The sequence below is a fragment of the Paramacrobiotus metropolitanus genome, unplaced genomic scaffold, assembly GCF_019649055.1.
Source record: "Paramacrobiotus metropolitanus isolate TYO unplaced genomic scaffold, Prichtersi_v1.0 Parri_scaffold0000087, whole genome shotgun sequence".
NCBI classification, from domain to species: domain Eukaryota; kingdom Metazoa; phylum Tardigrada; class Eutardigrada; order Parachela; family Macrobiotidae; genus Paramacrobiotus; species Paramacrobiotus metropolitanus.
Window position 1 is genome coordinate 174,932 of NW_026570307.1, and position 15,462 is coordinate 190,393.

Sequence of the window (15,462 nt, forward strand, 5' to 3'; positions counted from 1 at the left end):
ATTCGAAGACGGCTTGCAATGTTTATGACCTGCAGAATAAAATCATAGAATCAACGAACCTCACAAGCTGACCGAGCACAAGCAAGCAATGCAGCATAAACCACCACCACAATAAAATCATATTTGTATAAGCATTTGCTATCATAGAAAAAGACTACGAGTACAGAAAATCCGAGTGCATCTCACAACAATTTTTGGTAGTTTTATTGAAAGGTTCCGAAGGAAGAGTTTCATGTTTTACTGGAAGGAGACGGCGGTTTCCGGCGCGCTTTCAGATAGGGCGACAGCGTCAGATTCCTTAATCGCTTTTTCTACGAAGCAGACAGCGCTACATTAACAAAATTCCACACGGAAAAGTGAAATAAATTCAACCTAAAAATACCAAAATAAATAAACTTCAGCGTTGTTAAATACTTACCCTTCTCAGTGGAACCACTTGACTGTTGGGCGTCTTTAATACCAACGAAGAATTTGGCCTGGGTGATAAACCCACTGCACGCGTAGGTGAGCCGTCGTTTTCGCGTGATGAGGGGCGCCGAACCCACGAAGAGACGGTGGGTGTCCGAGGATCAGCGGTTCCAGGTGTGCGATCCCGCGATGGTCGTTTTGGTGTGCGCTCTTCTAAACCTATACAATTTCGATCCGTTACAACATCTTTCCAGCTGTTTTCACCTTTTGTAGTTCATTACAGATTATATCGTATCACTTCACTCAATATAAAGCGGAAATGATCTCACATTTATGTATTTATGCTACAGATTTATGCCTTTGGAGAACTGCTTAAACATTCATAGAGTAAAGAATACAAGCTGAATTAAGAAGACTACCTCGAGGATCCTTTTCGGCTAGCCCAGCAACAATGTTAGGACTTGAGCGGTTGGCATTCACTCCTGCATCCCATACAAGAATACGGGTGGAGGCAGTGACAACTTGATAGGGATCCCAGTGGTTAAATGCCACTTCTGTGACTTCATCCTCGGTAGCGCTGTTCAAAACCACCGGTGCTTCTTCTGGCTGTCTAGTCTACAAGAGAAGGGCAAACTGCCACTGAATAAGGACTCTTGTCAGCCAAACGTGACATCGTTCATAAAACGTTGCTGCTTTATCTCTAATTAGAATATTTAGGTGATAGTTAATTGTTACAGAATGAAAAGCGGGCAATAAAAATACTGTACTGCAATTACCCGGAACACATATCCTTTTCCACCAGCTGATCCGCAGCCTAACAACTCTCCATCTTGACTAAGGGTGCACTTTGTATAAAACGATGAAATGACCGCGCCGGCGTATTGTGCTGTTGGTTGCTCGTGCATTCTGGGACCCACATCAAAGCGATACACGATTCCGTCTCGACAGGCGGCATACAAATTCGTCCGGGAAGCATCAAGGGCTAAGGAAGTAAAAGGCAATCCAGAGTCTGACTTGAGTGTTAATACTGACTGTGGCTTCTCTGAGCTTGGCTTGAGCTTCCGCAAATCCCACAAACGAATGGAACTAAAAATAAAAGTACTGTGATAGGGAGAATAAAATTATAAATCTCAAAATTAAAGCGCCGTAACAAGCCAAAAACGCCAAAAAGAAACGCTTGGAAGCTAAATTATGACGCTAATACGTTATAGATTTAAATATGGGAAAGTATAGTTCAGTAGTATGGGAAAATCATAAGTCGTGTTTGAGAAAAACACATACGAGTACATTATACGGCACACATATATCGTAATGTGTTTATATGCGTAGAAATTCAAATATCAAACCTGTCGGCCGTGCCAGACGTGAGGAAAGTGTAGGAAGTTTGAAAGACGATATCGGTAATACTGGCGCGATGGGTTGTAGGGTCATCCGGTAATGCTGTGTATACCGCATTTAACTTCTCCACATTAACCGAATATTTTCCCGGTGCTTCGCGGAAGAGTCGCCGGTACGGAATCCGCTGCCGTGGCACAAAGTCAGTGTGTGCATTCACCAAATACGCCACTGGATAGTGATTTCCATCTACAACAGAATATCAAAGAACATTAAAAAGGAACATCTTCACGAGATGCTTAGGTCTACATACAAAACACTCCAGAGCGAAGATCCCATAACATGCAGTGACCGTCGCGTCCACCGGAAATGAACACATCTGCAAAACAAACCCATGATCGCAACACAGAATCTCACTACTACAGTTCCCCGTCGGTTTAAATGCGAACTGCCGGAAACTTTTGTACTAACTACAGCAGTTATTCCACATAATTCAATATGTGCAACTTACACATCCACTAACACTTCGCATACAATTGTAGCTGCCGTAATACTTGTGTACATTGTGTCAGCTAATAATATTTTCGAGTAACCAGTAACCTCTTTTATAATTTCAAGACCATATTATGATATTATCGACGAATTTGCCGCACTATTAATTATTTAGTGCCAAGTTACAGCTTATTAACTCAACCTTACTGTTCTGAGTGTCCTTCTGCCAGCTGAGACATCTAACATTCTGCAAATGTCCAACAAAACTCGTCACCTTCTGCTGCGTCGAACAATCAACAAGAGCGCAGGTCATATCGCCGGAAGCCGTAATGCACTGCAGATTCGAGCATCCCGGGCGAAATTTAGCATCCAAAATCGCATGGTTCGGGTGAACCCTCAGTGCTGAAAACATACAAGATGCAATAAAAGAAGAGAAACGGCAAAATTTCATAAACTGCCGAAGGAAGATCATTTACAGCCCAGATTCACAGGAGGACCGGATTTGGTGTTGCGAAAATGCAGTACTCCTTCTTCATCCGCCACGAGCAGGAAATACGGATGACCATAATCTGATTTGTAAAAAGCAATTTTATTACCAGCAGTTTCCATCTGAGCTGTAAGGCTACGTACCGTTGGGGTAGGCGATCACAGTCGGATCCTGGAAAAATCAGATTCACAATTAGTTAAATATGTTTATCATTTATACCATACGGTTAATAAAAGCAAATTAATTATGATCGTCTTGCTGAAGCGACCCCGCATCAAGACCGTATTATCATATTATGCAAACTTGTTAAACTCCTGTTAAGCATCAGTACAATTCACAATAAAAATTAATTACAACAACGGTAAAATTTTAAAGTCGCAGGTAAAGAAAATAATTCACATCGCAAATCGAGCATAAGGGAGCTTGTTTTGTCAATTTTACTGCCAAAAGTAAATACCTTTTAAATTTCACCTATTTGAACCATTATTAATTCTGAAGCAAATGCAATTACAAAAAAATAAACAAAATGATTTCTCGAAATTCCACTTACTATAGGAATGTTGGACTCGAAAGAATAAGTGACAAATGATCGGGCGTCCAATGCGATTGCACTGCTGAGAACATCGTGCAGAGATCGCGAAAACATTGACGCTCTAGTTCCAAAGGAAGACAACTCCGTGCCCGCACCTACAACCGGATCAAACAAAGGGCAAATTTTTCAACATACTGCTACAGATTCAAATTACTGAATCAACAAACACAAATCTACAATATAACACCAGTTAAGTTCTAACCAGTAAGAGTAGGTCCGTAAAATCACTTTCTGTTTTCCAGGCAATATATGCAAGTACAGTATTATTTTTCCACGATACCAAAATTAATTTACAAAACAACTAAGCGGGATGTGATTACGCTACAAGCAGCTTGTCTAGGAGTTCTAAATAACAAGAACTTTCAAAACTGTTAAAACCAGTAGCTGTACCTCTTCCAGCGTTCTCCAGTTGGGAACTCATTTTGAGCCAGTAATCCATATCGTCTACGATGCCTCGTCCAGATGTGCCAAGAGAGAGGCATCAATAAGCAATACAACAAATTCTTCGTAAGAACCCGAGGAACACTTGAATATGCCCTCAACGTTTTAGCAAAGACGACTTAAAAGCCACGAAATCAGAATTAAATATGTGATACTGATACAGATACATAATATGATAATAAACTTCATATAAACAATCCCAGAACCTGCGACGACGAGTTTAGCTCAATTAGCACAAGTTACATTTTGGCACACCACCTAACGCTCGGCCAAGAAGGTTTTCCTGTGATTATTATTCCAATAAAAAACAAGAGTGGCAGACAATTACAAATTTAGCGTCTAATATTATATGTCCTATTAAAAATAACTCGAACGGAAAACCGAAGCCAATAACAAAGGAAAAAACAACGAAAATTATTCAGCGCGTACTTGGTCGACAAAAGCCAGAATTAACCGCTCGCTCGTGACGTCATCGCGGAACGCAAGTCAGAGGGGAGGTGACCGCCTGCCTAGGTGGGCGTCTATATTTCCATTATAGCGGCGGAAATCGATTTTTCCGCGCCACGGTAAACGTCAATCGTCGTCGATGATCGATCAGCTGATAATTTTGTGCTACTCTGCAAAAACTCATCCGTAAGGTTCCCAGATTTCATTATGTTTTCGTGGTTGCAGTCCATAAAGATTTTTGGATTTGCTCTGTCCGCTGATGCGCCAAATTGTTGGTAGCACTTTGAAGGCACAGATCTGTTGGTGATACCACGCGCAGTAGAATGGTGAGATTCCGTCTCGTGAGTTCTGTGCGGTGCGATATCGAATACGACGCGAAGTGGGGCATCGGAGAGGAATATTGGGATAATGCCATATCGTAAATATTAAGGGTGTATCATTGAAATTAATGTGCACGCTGGGGGATATGTGGAATCTGGAATTGCTATAGAGTTTTCATTTAGATTGTTAGCATGAACGCTGGAGATTCAGAACGTGAATCAAAACGGCTCAAAATAGATTTGACGGCCACATCCACAAGTTAGTTTAATAGTTTATACTCGTACGTACCTATTTTGATGTTTATTAATTATTATTACCGTCGACTCGAAGTGTTGATGATTTACTTGATTTATTACCCAACATCTGTTAATCTTGAATTGTTGGGCTGGTTAGGACTGCATGAGAGGTTCAGCATAGTATTGCTGTTGCTTTCTTACTTACCGTAGTTGACGTTTCACAGCCGTACAGGGATTTATGTTTTTAAGGCGCATCAGATGTGTCTTCCGCATCAGCACCACGGACTGAATGTGCTTCATCCTCCAAAGATGTGGACGACATTCTACGGAGGGGATGTTTCTCCGATAATTTTCGACCAACTAAAGCCGTTTTCCCTCCCGGTTTTCGACAAGTTGTCCCTCCATCGGGTCAGTGATGAAAGTTCTGTGCGATACGAATTAATCGTGAACTATCGATTTGTTAAACTATTTCTCATTTCTGTATATTTATAATTTATCCAAGTTTTTACAAGTATTCATTTGTACAAGGTTTTATTGTAAAGTTTAGAAAAGCAGCTTTTCTTGTAAGACATACTTAATTGGAAGTTTAATTTTTCGTCGAAACGCTTACAAAACAATCTGTTTGGGTGCTGGGTGTGCCGATACGCAACTACATATTACGCACTGATATTTCGGCTTTGCATGACTGTACGTTAACCGTGCAGCTGGCGCTTGTAAAGTTATTTTTTTTCAAATTAGTTTTATGTTGTGCTTTTGGTGGTTATGTTCACAAGAATTTCTTTAAAAACCTAAGGTACTATCGAAGTAAATTGGGTGACGTCTATTGCTGTTTACCATTTACTTGCATATGCTGCAATGCTTTGCAGATCTCTTGGGTTTCAATTCGGATATTGCTCGTACATTTCGTTGTCCTCCTGTCGCTGCGTCGCATCTTTCTACGAACATTGACAAGTACTGGGATCTCATGAAATCCAGAAGTATCTCGCTGCAGAAAGCTGGTGGCGCCGTTTGTGCTGCGTATGAAACGGCATACGGAGACCAGATCGCATTGTTTTCAAGTTTTTTAGCAGCAGCAATAAATGATGGGCAAATACCGGTGAGGAGAAATTCGGATAATTTAATTTGTGTTTTTGTATATGCCAGATTTTCTGATTATTTATTTAATGTAGTATCAACCGCAAACAACGCGCGAGCGGGTGCTTGCATTGATTCACGAGAAGACACAAGACAACAGAATACGCTTATCCCAGTTTATGCAGATGCTACCGGGATTTGAAAGCGTTTGCGAAGAGGATCGGCAGATTTTGCTTTTGGAAAAACACCTTATAGGTGTTTTGGTACGTTTGGTTCGGCCCTTAGGCGTCGTTTTTATTATTATTATTGGTACTTATTATTATACTGTTACTGCACAAGAGTAAGTTGCTTAGCCCATTTAGAATCTCGTTTGACAAATGAATCTTTTATACAGCTGCATCATACACGGTATTTTCGCAAAGGGGAGTGCTATTATGTTTCCGGTCCAGAGGAAGTGCATGTCGGCACCTACTGGATGGAAGTGATGGGATTGGATCCTGAATTCATCCGCTTTTGGCTGAAATGTGGCCTCGTATTCAATGATATTGGGTTGACCTTGACGGAATGCTATTTATTACTGGCCGCAGCGTTTTTCGATCCAGGCAAGTAGCTTGTTACCGGTTTTATCAGTCGTTTTGGGGATTTTGAACCACTAATCGCTATTGTCGTTGTAGGTGCTACTGCCGCTTCGGATAAGCTGCTGTTGGGATCTCTTCATGCATTTTATTTAGATTCGTTGTTTTATTTGATTGGCCATCGTTTACAAGGTGCAGAACGCATGTCCACATACACAAGACTGGAGCAAGCAATGAAAATTTTTCCTGTCCTCAGTGATATTTCCGTGAAACAATTTCGAAGTTTGGATGCCGGTAGTGTCCCGTTTGTCTCCACATCTCGCGAATCGACATGAAGCTGAGGAATCTCTTCTTTTCCCCCTCTGCCAGCCTGGAGATGATCGAGTGCTCATCGCTTTATCATTTTCTTGGGTGATATCTATAGTTTTATTTATTGATATTTCGCACTTTGTGATAGTTCAAGTTGTGAGTGTCGGTTTAATTTTTTTAATTCTTGAGTTAGTGAAATACATCGTTTGTATCTTTACACCGTTTCACAGATTCTTGTCAGCGTTCGGTTGTTCTGTCCTAAAGTTCGCGCATTTGCTTAACGCGCTATCGTGCATGTGTACAACAACTGTTTTCTTCATTTTCTCCAGAAAGTTGAACACTTACTGTATATCCGAGAATCTCATTTTATATCAAGGAACTGCCTGTAGTTCGATAGGTTATAAAAGTTGGTGAGCGGTTTGAGTCCATATCGGGATAAATCAAAGGTTCCGCATTAAGTTACTTAATAACGGCGCTGTGTAGCAGTTAGCATCTTGGGATTGTAATTATTTAGTAAGTTAGCAGTTTGAGCGGCCATGTGCAGTGAGATTCTAACAAGTCTCACACGAAACAAGCGAATAAAATCAGAAATTATTTCGAAAGCGCAAATGTGTACGAGTACGTATACTTACATAACATTATTTTGATAATAAGTAGTAAACACAATATTCCTACCACAGTACTTCGTACTTGGAGTGAACAGTAAATACTGCACTCTGAATCCAACTCTTACAATTCAAACCTCTGCAGTCTGCACCTGCAGAGTATAAGAAGTGTAGAAAGACAAATTACAACCCATGTGCAGACGTGTGATATAGTCATTGTATTATACAGTAATTCCGGAAACGAGGAATTTAATCGTCAACACCGTTGATCAAAAATTTGCGAGATGGAATTGCAGCGGTGTCCTGTGACCTTGTTACCCATCGGATCCATAGATGCGCACGGCGACACGCTTTCATCGTGCAATATTGCACGATGATTGCGACTACGTATTAATAGTCGCATCGGTTAAATTTACGCCATTTCGACTCGATTACTGTACGTCTATGCCACTTTAACTTTTATACTAACGTCACTTTCTATTATTAATTTTTCTAAATTATAGTAAGTAACTATAATTTGCAAGCGTACAACAGTAAGTACTTATCTACTACTACCTAGCGTTAAAATACTTACGTACTACATAATATCGTGCCCGTTTCTGTAGGACAGTAGGAGTACTGTACTGAGTATCAATTGTATAAAATGGGTTTTTTATCGTATTTTTTCCATGACTTGTTTCGAACTTCCACAGTAAAAAAAACGGAAAAACGGTTAAATTGTTATAGCGATTACTTAATTAATTATCAATTACTTTAAATGCAGTGATTTTCTTTTGGAAGCCATTCAAGCCAGAACAATCTGCGGGCCGCATATCTGCGGTACGATCTTTGCATTGGTTGTACTAGTACATACAGATACAGTAGAATTGTGCAGTTCTACTGTATGTGCAAGTTGTAGACTTTAACAGCCGCTACAGTCTACGTTTTGTGGTGGATTTGGTCATTTGGGAATATTGATTACGATAAGCGATTAATATTTCTGCTAATAATTACTGTATGAAACAGTAGTGAAGTGCTGTTTTATTAATCCACAGCTTTCATTAAGATCCGTCACTGCCGTAATGGAGGTTTCGGAAGAATCACAGCATCCCGCGAAAAGGTTGAAAAAGCATGATTTGCCTGCTTCCTCGGATGAACATCACAAACATTTAGGTACAGTAGTTTTGTGAAAGTTTCCGAAGCATGGTCGAGGCTTTGCAGTTTGTACGGTCTTGAAATAACTGTGCTCTTCGGACGTCAGCGAGATCGAATACCAATTTCTTAATAGCGGAGACCTAACTCACGCTGTGTGGCAATAGTTATGAACTTATGTATGTGATTCATTGTTCTGCTCATAAAACTGAGATTACCGTACTCGTAGAAAGTGCAATGAAAATTTCGTAGTCTACTACTGTAATCGTTGGCAAAGACGCCAGCGGCCAGACTCTTTTTTCAAAAGATTGTAAGACTGGACCAAAAATTTAAGATCTGCAGCTGCCACAGACTACCAAACACCAGAGGACGAGTCTGCTTCGTTCGTCAGTGCACCCGTTGAAGACGTGGACATTCTTTCGAAGGGGCATTTCAGTGAAACGAGAAGGCAATATGAAGATTTCCAGCCGACGACAACAACATTTCCTCCCGGGTTTCGCCGCGTCGTACGTCCCTGTGGTGAGTGCTTAGTTAGATTAGGTAAGTTTATTTCGAACAGACAGCAGCAAACCTCTGAGAGGCACTCACAATTCTAGTCAGTAACATAAACGGTGAACAGTATTTACCATGGTTAATAAAAATTTTATAAACATAAGAAAATTCTGCTCTACGTTGGTTACTTTAACTGTTCGTTATTGCGGTTTGTAACGAGTTTTATCAGTTCCTTACTTGTAAATGACTACCTCAGCCCTGCGCAGTGAACGCTGTTAAAAAACATTGTTAAACTGAAAATACCAATTTGCGAAGGCAAGTGTTTTTGAATTCATTAAAAAATTAAATTGCATTTTGTTTGCCTTTTGTTAAAAAAACGGTTTTGTAATTCTTATGCGAGCTGCGGGTTGCTGTGCACAAAATTTGCCGTTGGTAATTGAACGAGGACAAACAGGTTATGCAGTTAAAACTAGCACTGTAAAACAGTAAAACTGTGTGTTTACTGTTTACATGTTATTCTGTGTACTTCAGATCTGAGCGCGTTGGATTTAAATATGGCGAATGCATTTCGGAAACCAGCAAATGGATCGAATAATTATTCCTATTTCAACAAGTACATAGACCTTACCACAAGCAGAAATACAATGCTGCGGAAAGCTGGTGCTGCTGTTTGTGCCGCTTATGAAATTGCCTATGGAGATCAGATTGCGTTATTTTCCGCGTTCATGGCATCGGCGCTGGAAAAGGGACAGATACCCGTAGGACTATGGGCTGTTCCCTTTGTGTATAATAATATTATTAATTTTTTTTTGTCAAGTAATAATAATAGTTTCCCGGACTGCTGCAATAATTTGCGATTCTGTTACAGTATCAACCGCAGGCATCACCGCAATATGTGCTTCAGCGGGTTCAGGAAAAAAATGAGGAAAACAAAACTCGCCTGGCACAATTTGCTTACATGCTGCCGGGCTTTGAAAACATTATCGAAGAAGACCGAAAAATTCTGTTTTTGGAGAAGCACCTGATGGCTATTATGGTGCGTCTTGCTTTTTGGTGTGCGCCTTGTCTGCTGTGGTTCAGTATGTTTAGTTTTGTAGCTGCACCACATGAAGTACTGCCATCAAGGAGAGTTTTATTTTGCTTTCCCAGGACCCGAGGATGTTCATTTCAACAATTACTGGATAGACATTTTGGGTGTTGATCCCGATTTCACGAAGTTTCTTTATAAATGCACTGCTGTTTTCAATAGTATTGGACTCACACTTACCGAAACATATTTATTGTTGGCCGCAGCATTTTTTGATCCAGGTTTGTAGCCATCGATGGATTCGATACTGAGTGATGGATTGGAATAGCGTAAATTATTGAACTGTACCAATCTTTCCGTTTGTCTTTTTAGGCAATACTAGCGCTTCGGATAAAACCTTGTTGGGACAACTTAATGCTTTTTATCTGGAAGCCTTACTCTACATGATCGGCTATCGACTGGATGATGCGGAACGCCCTGTTGTGTACAGAAAGCTGGAGGAAGCGATGAAAATATTTCCAACTGTTTCCCAGGTTTCAGTTTACCGGTACAAAAACATCGATTACAGTAGTCTTCCCGCACTTTCGCGGACATTTATGCGAGAATGTCTTCGACGTTGACTTGTCTGCATTGCGCCCTTTTACTTATTTGGATCTGACAAACGTTGTGATATACGTACGCGAGTCTTAGAGCGAGTTGGTGTATACATTTGTTTTTGAGTTTTAGCGCAGTCTTCGAGAATAATGGTCATGGGCCATTGCGTTTATGTTATTTTTAAGTTTTATTTGGTTCTTAATTTTATCTGAACACTATGAAGATAGTTGTACTTTATGCAGTTCTGCATTGTGATGCAAATGCAGTTGTGATTTGTAATGATCATTTAATAATTGTCCGATCAAGTAACTCTGATAAATCGATGTCAGTAAACTGGAAATCACCGTTAAGCGTAAACTGTAAACCGCTTAATAATGTTGTAACATTCTTGTATGACCATGGCACGATACGAATCATACGATTATGTAAGTGTCACATAGGTAATAAGGCACTGCATCGATTGCTTCCTGTGAAGCCCCATTTGCAGTCTGCCGGTGCTGTAGCTGCCTGATATTCCCGACGCGATCTGGAAACTGCCTCCTGCTTTTTCTTTTCGTAAAATCTGCGTGCGCATATACTGCACGTAAGTGTATCTGCTAATTGTATGGATTTATTTTCATATCTGCTTCGGTTAAATGTACTTCTGCGGAATTCTCAGAAAACCTTCACAGTAGAATGCATATGCCTTACTGAAAATGCAATAATTATAATATGTTTCTGTAATACAAGGAGAAAACATTAAGTGTACTAATTTATACTATATTATATTTATACATATTTATACATTCTTATTAAATCAAAAAAATCTAACTAACTGTGACATAAATAATTTTTCATAAATAATAAATAATAACTAACTGTGACATAAATACTTGTACGGTTCTAGAGCCTACTCGTAGACTACCAGAGTGCACGTACTGCACCAGAGATTCATGATCAGAGCCAAATCGATCGAGCACCGAGCATTGGTTTTACAAAAATATACGACTGACTGCAGCTGCATGAACGATACAATAATACGTCACTGTGCATGTGAGATTGTAAGTACAGCATAGTGCGCCATGCATGCACTTTCGTTTCCATCTGGCCGATCGTAACAAACCACTGCGAGAGATACGAACCTGTACCGAAATTTCAAAGCTTCGGAGGAATTCGTTAGACTTTAGAGACTTCATCGGTACCTTATCGTGATGGATGATTCGTCAGAACCGGTTGAAAATGTAAAGAGATCAAAGCGGAGTCATCCTGGGAACAGAGGTGAGACTGCAGTTCTGTTATATATATATATATCTACAGAAGTATTCAGGTAAATTAACAATCCATGTATAATGATTTGTATGTCTTCGGGTAATTTGGCATTACTTGTTGTTTGCAAGGTGCAGATTTCTCATTTCTGCATTAACTTTATTGAACTGCTTGCCAGACACAGACTGCAGTTAATATTGTTTGAGTTTCCGCAGATGATCCACCATCGGCAGAAGAAGTGCAGTACGAATCTGTATCCTCCGTATTCGAAACCCTAAACAAATTGGAAGTGGAACATCTGCTGCGTGGACGGTTTAAGCGGGATTTCCTACCTACTGAGGCGACTTTTCCTTCTGGTTTCCGCAAAGTTGTGCAGCCTGCCGGTCAGTGTCAGCACCTTATTCGGATAAACAGAAAATATCCATACTTAAGCATATCAGATTAAATTTTTTGATACTAGTAACTCAGTATAAAATTTATTACAGCATGTTCAAGTTTTTCCTTTTTTAGAAGCATTTTATGTTTTATCTTAATAATTATAATATGTTTCTGTAATACAAGGAGAAAACATTAAGTGTACTAATTTATACTATATTATATTTATACATATTTATACATTCTTATTAAATCAAAAAATCTAACTAACTGTGACATAAATAATTTTTCATAAATAATAAATAATAACTAACTGTGACATAAATACTTGTACGGTTCTAGAGCCTACTCGTAGACTACCAGAGTGCACGTACTGCACCAGAGATTCATGATCAGAGCCAAATCGATCGAGCACCGAGCATTGGTTTTACAAAAATATACGACTGACTGCAGCTGCATGAACGATACAATAATACGTCACTGTGCATGTGAGATTGTAAGTACAGCATAGTGCGCCATGCATGCACTTTCGTTTCCATCTGGCCGATCGTAACAAACCACTGCGAGAGATACGAACCTGTACCGAAATTTCAAAGCTTCGGAGGAATTCGTTAGACTTTAGAGACTTCATCGGTACCTTATCGTGATGGATGATTCGTCAGAACCGGTTGAAAATGTAAAGAGATCAAAGCGGAGTCATCCTGGGAACAGAGGTGAGACTGCAGTTCTGTTATATATATATATATCTACAGAAGTATTCAGGTAAATTAACAATCCATGTATAATGATTTGTATGTCTTCGGGTAATTTGGCATTACTTGTTGTTTGCAAGGTGCAGATTTCTCATTTCTGCATTAACTTTATTGAACTGCTTGCCAGACACAGACTGCAGTTAATATTGTTTGAGTTTCCGCAGATGATCCACCATCGGCAGAAGAAGTGCAGTACGAATCTGTATCCTCCGTATTCGAAACCCTAAACAAATTGGAAGTGGAACATCTGCTGCGTGGACGGTTTAAGCGGGATTTCCTACCTACTGAGGCGACTTTTCCTTCTGGTTTCCGCAAAGTTGTGCAGCCTGCCGGTCAGTGTCAGCACCTTATTCGGATAAACAGAAAATATCCATACTTAAGCATATCAGATTAAATTTTTTGATACTAGTAACTCAGTATAAAATTTATTACAGCATGTTCAAGTTTTTCCTTTTTTAGAAGCATTTTATGTTTTTATCTTAATAAATTAGATGTTGATTGTTGTTGATCCAAACGATTATTTTTACGCCTAATTATAATAATTATGCGAACAAGTAAGCATTTGCTGTGGGATGGCATTACGGAGCTGTATCTGTACGCACTCGGAGTGCGGGAATAAAATAAAATTATGCTAGTAGTTCTATCTATAGTATACTCGTATACAAGTACACGTGAACAAAATCTTTTAAAATTAACATAAATTTCTTAGACGTTCCTGCTAGCTGCAAACAGCAGAAGTCGATGCAGAGTCATGAAGCAGGCTTTATTTACAGTTAGTCCGTGCTGTGGTTTTTCCGTATAAAGACTGTTTCCGTTCTTACTTCTAGGTTGCAGCACAACACCCATGAAAATTCGCTAGTCATTTTCGTTCGTTCATGGTAAATAAATATGCTACATACGAGTATGTAGTTAAAAAGTTAAAACCGCCGCATCACCATATACGCAGACAACCGCCCGGATAATTATACAGAGCAGAATACAGAATAGGAATACAGAGTAGTACTACGCACCGGTCGCACCCTAATGATGTACTGCAAACCCCACTTTAAATATGGGAAAAGGAAGTCGCAATAATTATTATTACATTTGTTGAGGTTGCGTTTAATTTCACGTTCAAGAGTTTTCCCGCTCTTGCCTTGCCCCTTACATTTGGGCCGCGTTTTATTACGAAAAACGCTTTATTTCAGATCTGAAAGGGTTCGATTTAGCTGCAACAAAGGCATTTCGGAAACCGCTGGGAGTTCCATCGCATTTATTTTTCGAGCAGTACGAAGATCTGACAAACACCAGAGATGTCCTGCTGCAGAAAGCTGGTGGCGCTGTGTGTGCTGCTTATGAAATTGCGTATGGAGATCAAATCGCAGTGTATTCGAGCTTCATGGCGTCGGCGCTGGAAGCCGGACAAATACCGGTAAGATCTCACTGTCAGTGTTTAGCAGCACGTTCTGGAGGGAATTCTTGGTGGTTTGCAAAAGGTCATTCTTTTTTTGCAGTACCAACCACAGGCCACTCCACAACGTGCAACTTTGAGAGCTAAGGAGGCAGGCGATGATTCCAGACGTCGCCTGACTGAGTTTGTCCACATGCTTCCTGGTTTCGAAGAGATTAGTGCTGAGGATCGGGATATTTTGCTTTGGGACAAGAGTCTTATTGGTACTTGGGTACGTATGCTAATCTCGATTATCCGTCTCGATCCGGCATAAAACATAGGATGTTGATGCATAATTAATTAAAGTGACGGTATCATTGGTCTTTGACAGATTCATCACATGAAGTATTTTTGTAAGGGAGACTGGTACTATATTTTCCCGGGTCCGGAGCAAATTCACGCGAACAACTACTGTTTCGAGCAGCTTGGCGTTGCTCTGGAATTCGTGCAGCTAGGCCATAAATTCTGTGCAGTATTTAATGGAATTGGACTCACACTAACGGAATCCTATCTGCTGCTTGCCGCAGCGTTTTTTGACCCAGGTATGTGTTTGTATATACACGAAATTATTGGGCTTCCCGTCAGGGAAGCCCGTGTTTTTTGCTTTTCGGGGCGCAAAAAATTACTATAATTAAACTAATTTTATGTAAAGTAAATTGCACTGTAAAGTGTAAACTATGTAAAGCTGAGAAACAGCCTTCACCATAAATTCAAATACTTGCAGTACCTCATCCGTGCATAGCAGTGTAATAGCCCTAGCCGTTTATTTTAACCTGCTGTCGAAATTGTTAATCAGATTACTTGCAGCAGTCACAGCACACGGTTGTATAATATTTTATTAACAATAAGTGATGTTTGGTAGATACGACCACTGCATCCAATAAACAATTGCTTGGGGATCTTCATATGTTATATATGGATGCGTTAACTTACATGATCGGCCATGGACGAAATGCTGCAGAACGCATTGCGGTCTATAAGAAACTAGAGGAAGCGCATTCTACACCGACTACACTTCGTAGAATGGGTAGGCAATTTTTATCGATTGCTTTTCCTCTTCTTGGTTATGGAGCGTGACATCGCAGAAAAAACTAG

At 40.0% G+C, this 15,462-nt stretch overlaps 4 protein-coding genes across 13 annotated transcripts; 3 read left to right on the forward strand and 1 right to left on the reverse strand.

Annotated features, from left to right (window-relative positions):
• Positions 1-16: 16 nt before the first annotated feature.
• On the reverse strand, positions 17-4,139 carry LOC129596241 (denticleless protein homolog A-like). The gene is made up of 11 exons (XM_055493468.1): positions 3,705-4,139; positions 3,273-3,409; positions 2,866-2,893; positions 2,712-2,804; positions 2,443-2,637; positions 2,057-2,122; positions 1,755-1,992; positions 1,185-1,494; positions 828-1,023; positions 419-627; positions 17-311 (listed from the first exon to the last, which is right to left on the reverse strand). Exons 1-11 carry the CDS (start codon positions 3,751-3,753, stop codon positions 231-233), a joined length of 1,602 nt encoding a protein of 533 aa, XP_055349443.1. The 5' UTR covers positions 3,754-4,139; the 3' UTR covers positions 17-230.
• A 204-nt stretch (positions 4,140-4,343) lies between these two features.
• LOC129596200 (uncharacterized) lies at positions 4,344-7,135 on the forward strand. Of its 5 annotated transcripts, none has more exons than XM_055493412.1 (7): positions 4,344-4,620; positions 4,706-4,781; positions 5,009-5,167; positions 5,626-5,855; positions 5,929-6,096; positions 6,228-6,435; positions 6,508-7,135. In XM_055493412.1, the coding sequence occupies exons 2-7, from the start codon at positions 4,715-4,717 to the stop codon at positions 6,741-6,743; spliced, it is 1,068 nt and encodes a 355-aa protein (XP_055349387.1). In that variant the 5' UTR covers positions 4,344-4,620; positions 4,706-4,714; the 3' UTR covers positions 6,744-7,135. The 5 variants fall into 5 exon arrangements, with proteins under 5 accessions (XP_055349387.1, XP_055349383.1, XP_055349384.1 ...); XM_055493408.1 differs by having other exon boundaries at positions 4,344-4,528; XM_055493409.1 differs by having other exon boundaries at positions 4,344-4,528; positions 5,018-5,167.
• A 1,092-nt stretch (positions 7,136-8,227) lies between these two features.
• On the forward strand, positions 8,228-12,307 carry LOC129596195 (uncharacterized). 6 transcript variants are annotated; one of them, XR_008691389.1, is made up of 8 exons: positions 8,228-8,474; positions 8,796-8,972; positions 9,477-9,729; positions 9,814-9,981; positions 10,043-10,253; positions 10,345-10,991; positions 11,466-11,823; positions 12,027-12,307. XR_008691389.1 is itself a non-coding variant. In XM_055493399.1 (6 exons), the coding sequence occupies exons 1-6, from the start codon at positions 8,384-8,386 to the stop codon at positions 10,590-10,592; spliced, it is 1,143 nt and encodes a 380-aa protein (XP_055349374.1). In that variant the 5' UTR covers positions 8,228-8,383; the 3' UTR covers positions 10,593-10,862. The 6 variants fall into 6 exon arrangements, 3 of the variants coding, with proteins under 3 accessions (XP_055349374.1, XP_055349376.1, XP_055349375.1); XR_008691390.1 differs by having other exon boundaries at positions 9,477-9,558; XR_008691388.1 differs by having other exon boundaries at positions 9,477-9,981.
• A 267-nt stretch (positions 12,308-12,574) lies between these two features.
• LOC129596181 (uncharacterized) lies at positions 12,575-15,444 on the forward strand. The gene is made up of 6 exons (XM_055493381.1): positions 12,575-12,899; positions 13,103-13,270; positions 14,126-14,349; positions 14,432-14,599; positions 14,699-14,909; positions 15,230-15,444. The coding sequence occupies exons 1-6, from the start codon at positions 12,833-12,835 to the stop codon at positions 15,442-15,444; spliced, it is 1,053 nt and encodes a 350-aa protein (XP_055349356.1). The 5' UTR covers positions 12,575-12,832.
• The last annotated feature ends 18 nt before the right edge of the window (positions 15,445-15,462 follow it).

Coding starts and splice junctions, on each gene's coding strand:
- LOC129596241 (XM_055493468.1), bottom strand. CDS start 3,753: ATGGATTACTGGCTCAAAATGAGTTCCCAACTGGAGAACGCTGGAAGA. Junction 2,894..3,272: donor TCGAGTCCAACATTCCTATA/GTAAGTGGAATT, acceptor TGATTTTTCCAG/GATCCGACTGTGATCGCCTA. Junction 312..418: donor AAGTGGTTCCACTGAGAAGG/GTAAGTATTTAA, acceptor TCTGCTTCGTAG/AAAAAGCGATTAAGGAATCT.
- LOC129596200 (XM_055493408.1), top strand. Junction 4,782..5,008: donor TTTGACGGCCACATCCACAA/GTTAGTTTAATA, acceptor TATGTTTTTAAG/GCGCATCAGATGTGTCTTCC. Junction 5,856..5,928: donor TAAATGATGGGCAAATACCG/GTGAGGAGAAAT, acceptor TATTTAATGTAG/TATCAACCGCAAACAACGCG.
- LOC129596195 (XM_055493399.1), top strand. CDS start 8,384: ATGGAGGTTTCGGAAGAATCACAGCATCCCGCGAAAAGGTTGAAAAAG. Junction 8,994..9,476: donor TGAGTGCTTAGTTAGATTAG/GTAAGTTTATTT, acceptor TGTGTACTTCAG/ATCTGAGCGCGTTGGATTTA. Junction 9,982..10,042: donor AGCACCTGATGGCTATTATG/GTGCGTCTTGCT, acceptor TTAGTTTTGTAG/CTGCACCACATGAAGTACTG.
- LOC129596181 (XM_055493381.1), top strand. CDS start 12,833: ATGGATGATTCGTCAGAACCGGTTGAAAATGTAAAGAGATCAAAGCGG. Junction 14,600..14,698: donor AGAGTCTTATTGGTACTTGG/GTACGTATGCTA, acceptor GGTCTTTGACAG/ATTCATCACATGAAGTATTT. Junction 14,910..15,229: donor CGCAGCGTTTTTTGACCCAG/GTATGTGTTTGT, acceptor GATGTTTGGTAG/ATACGACCACTGCATCCAAT.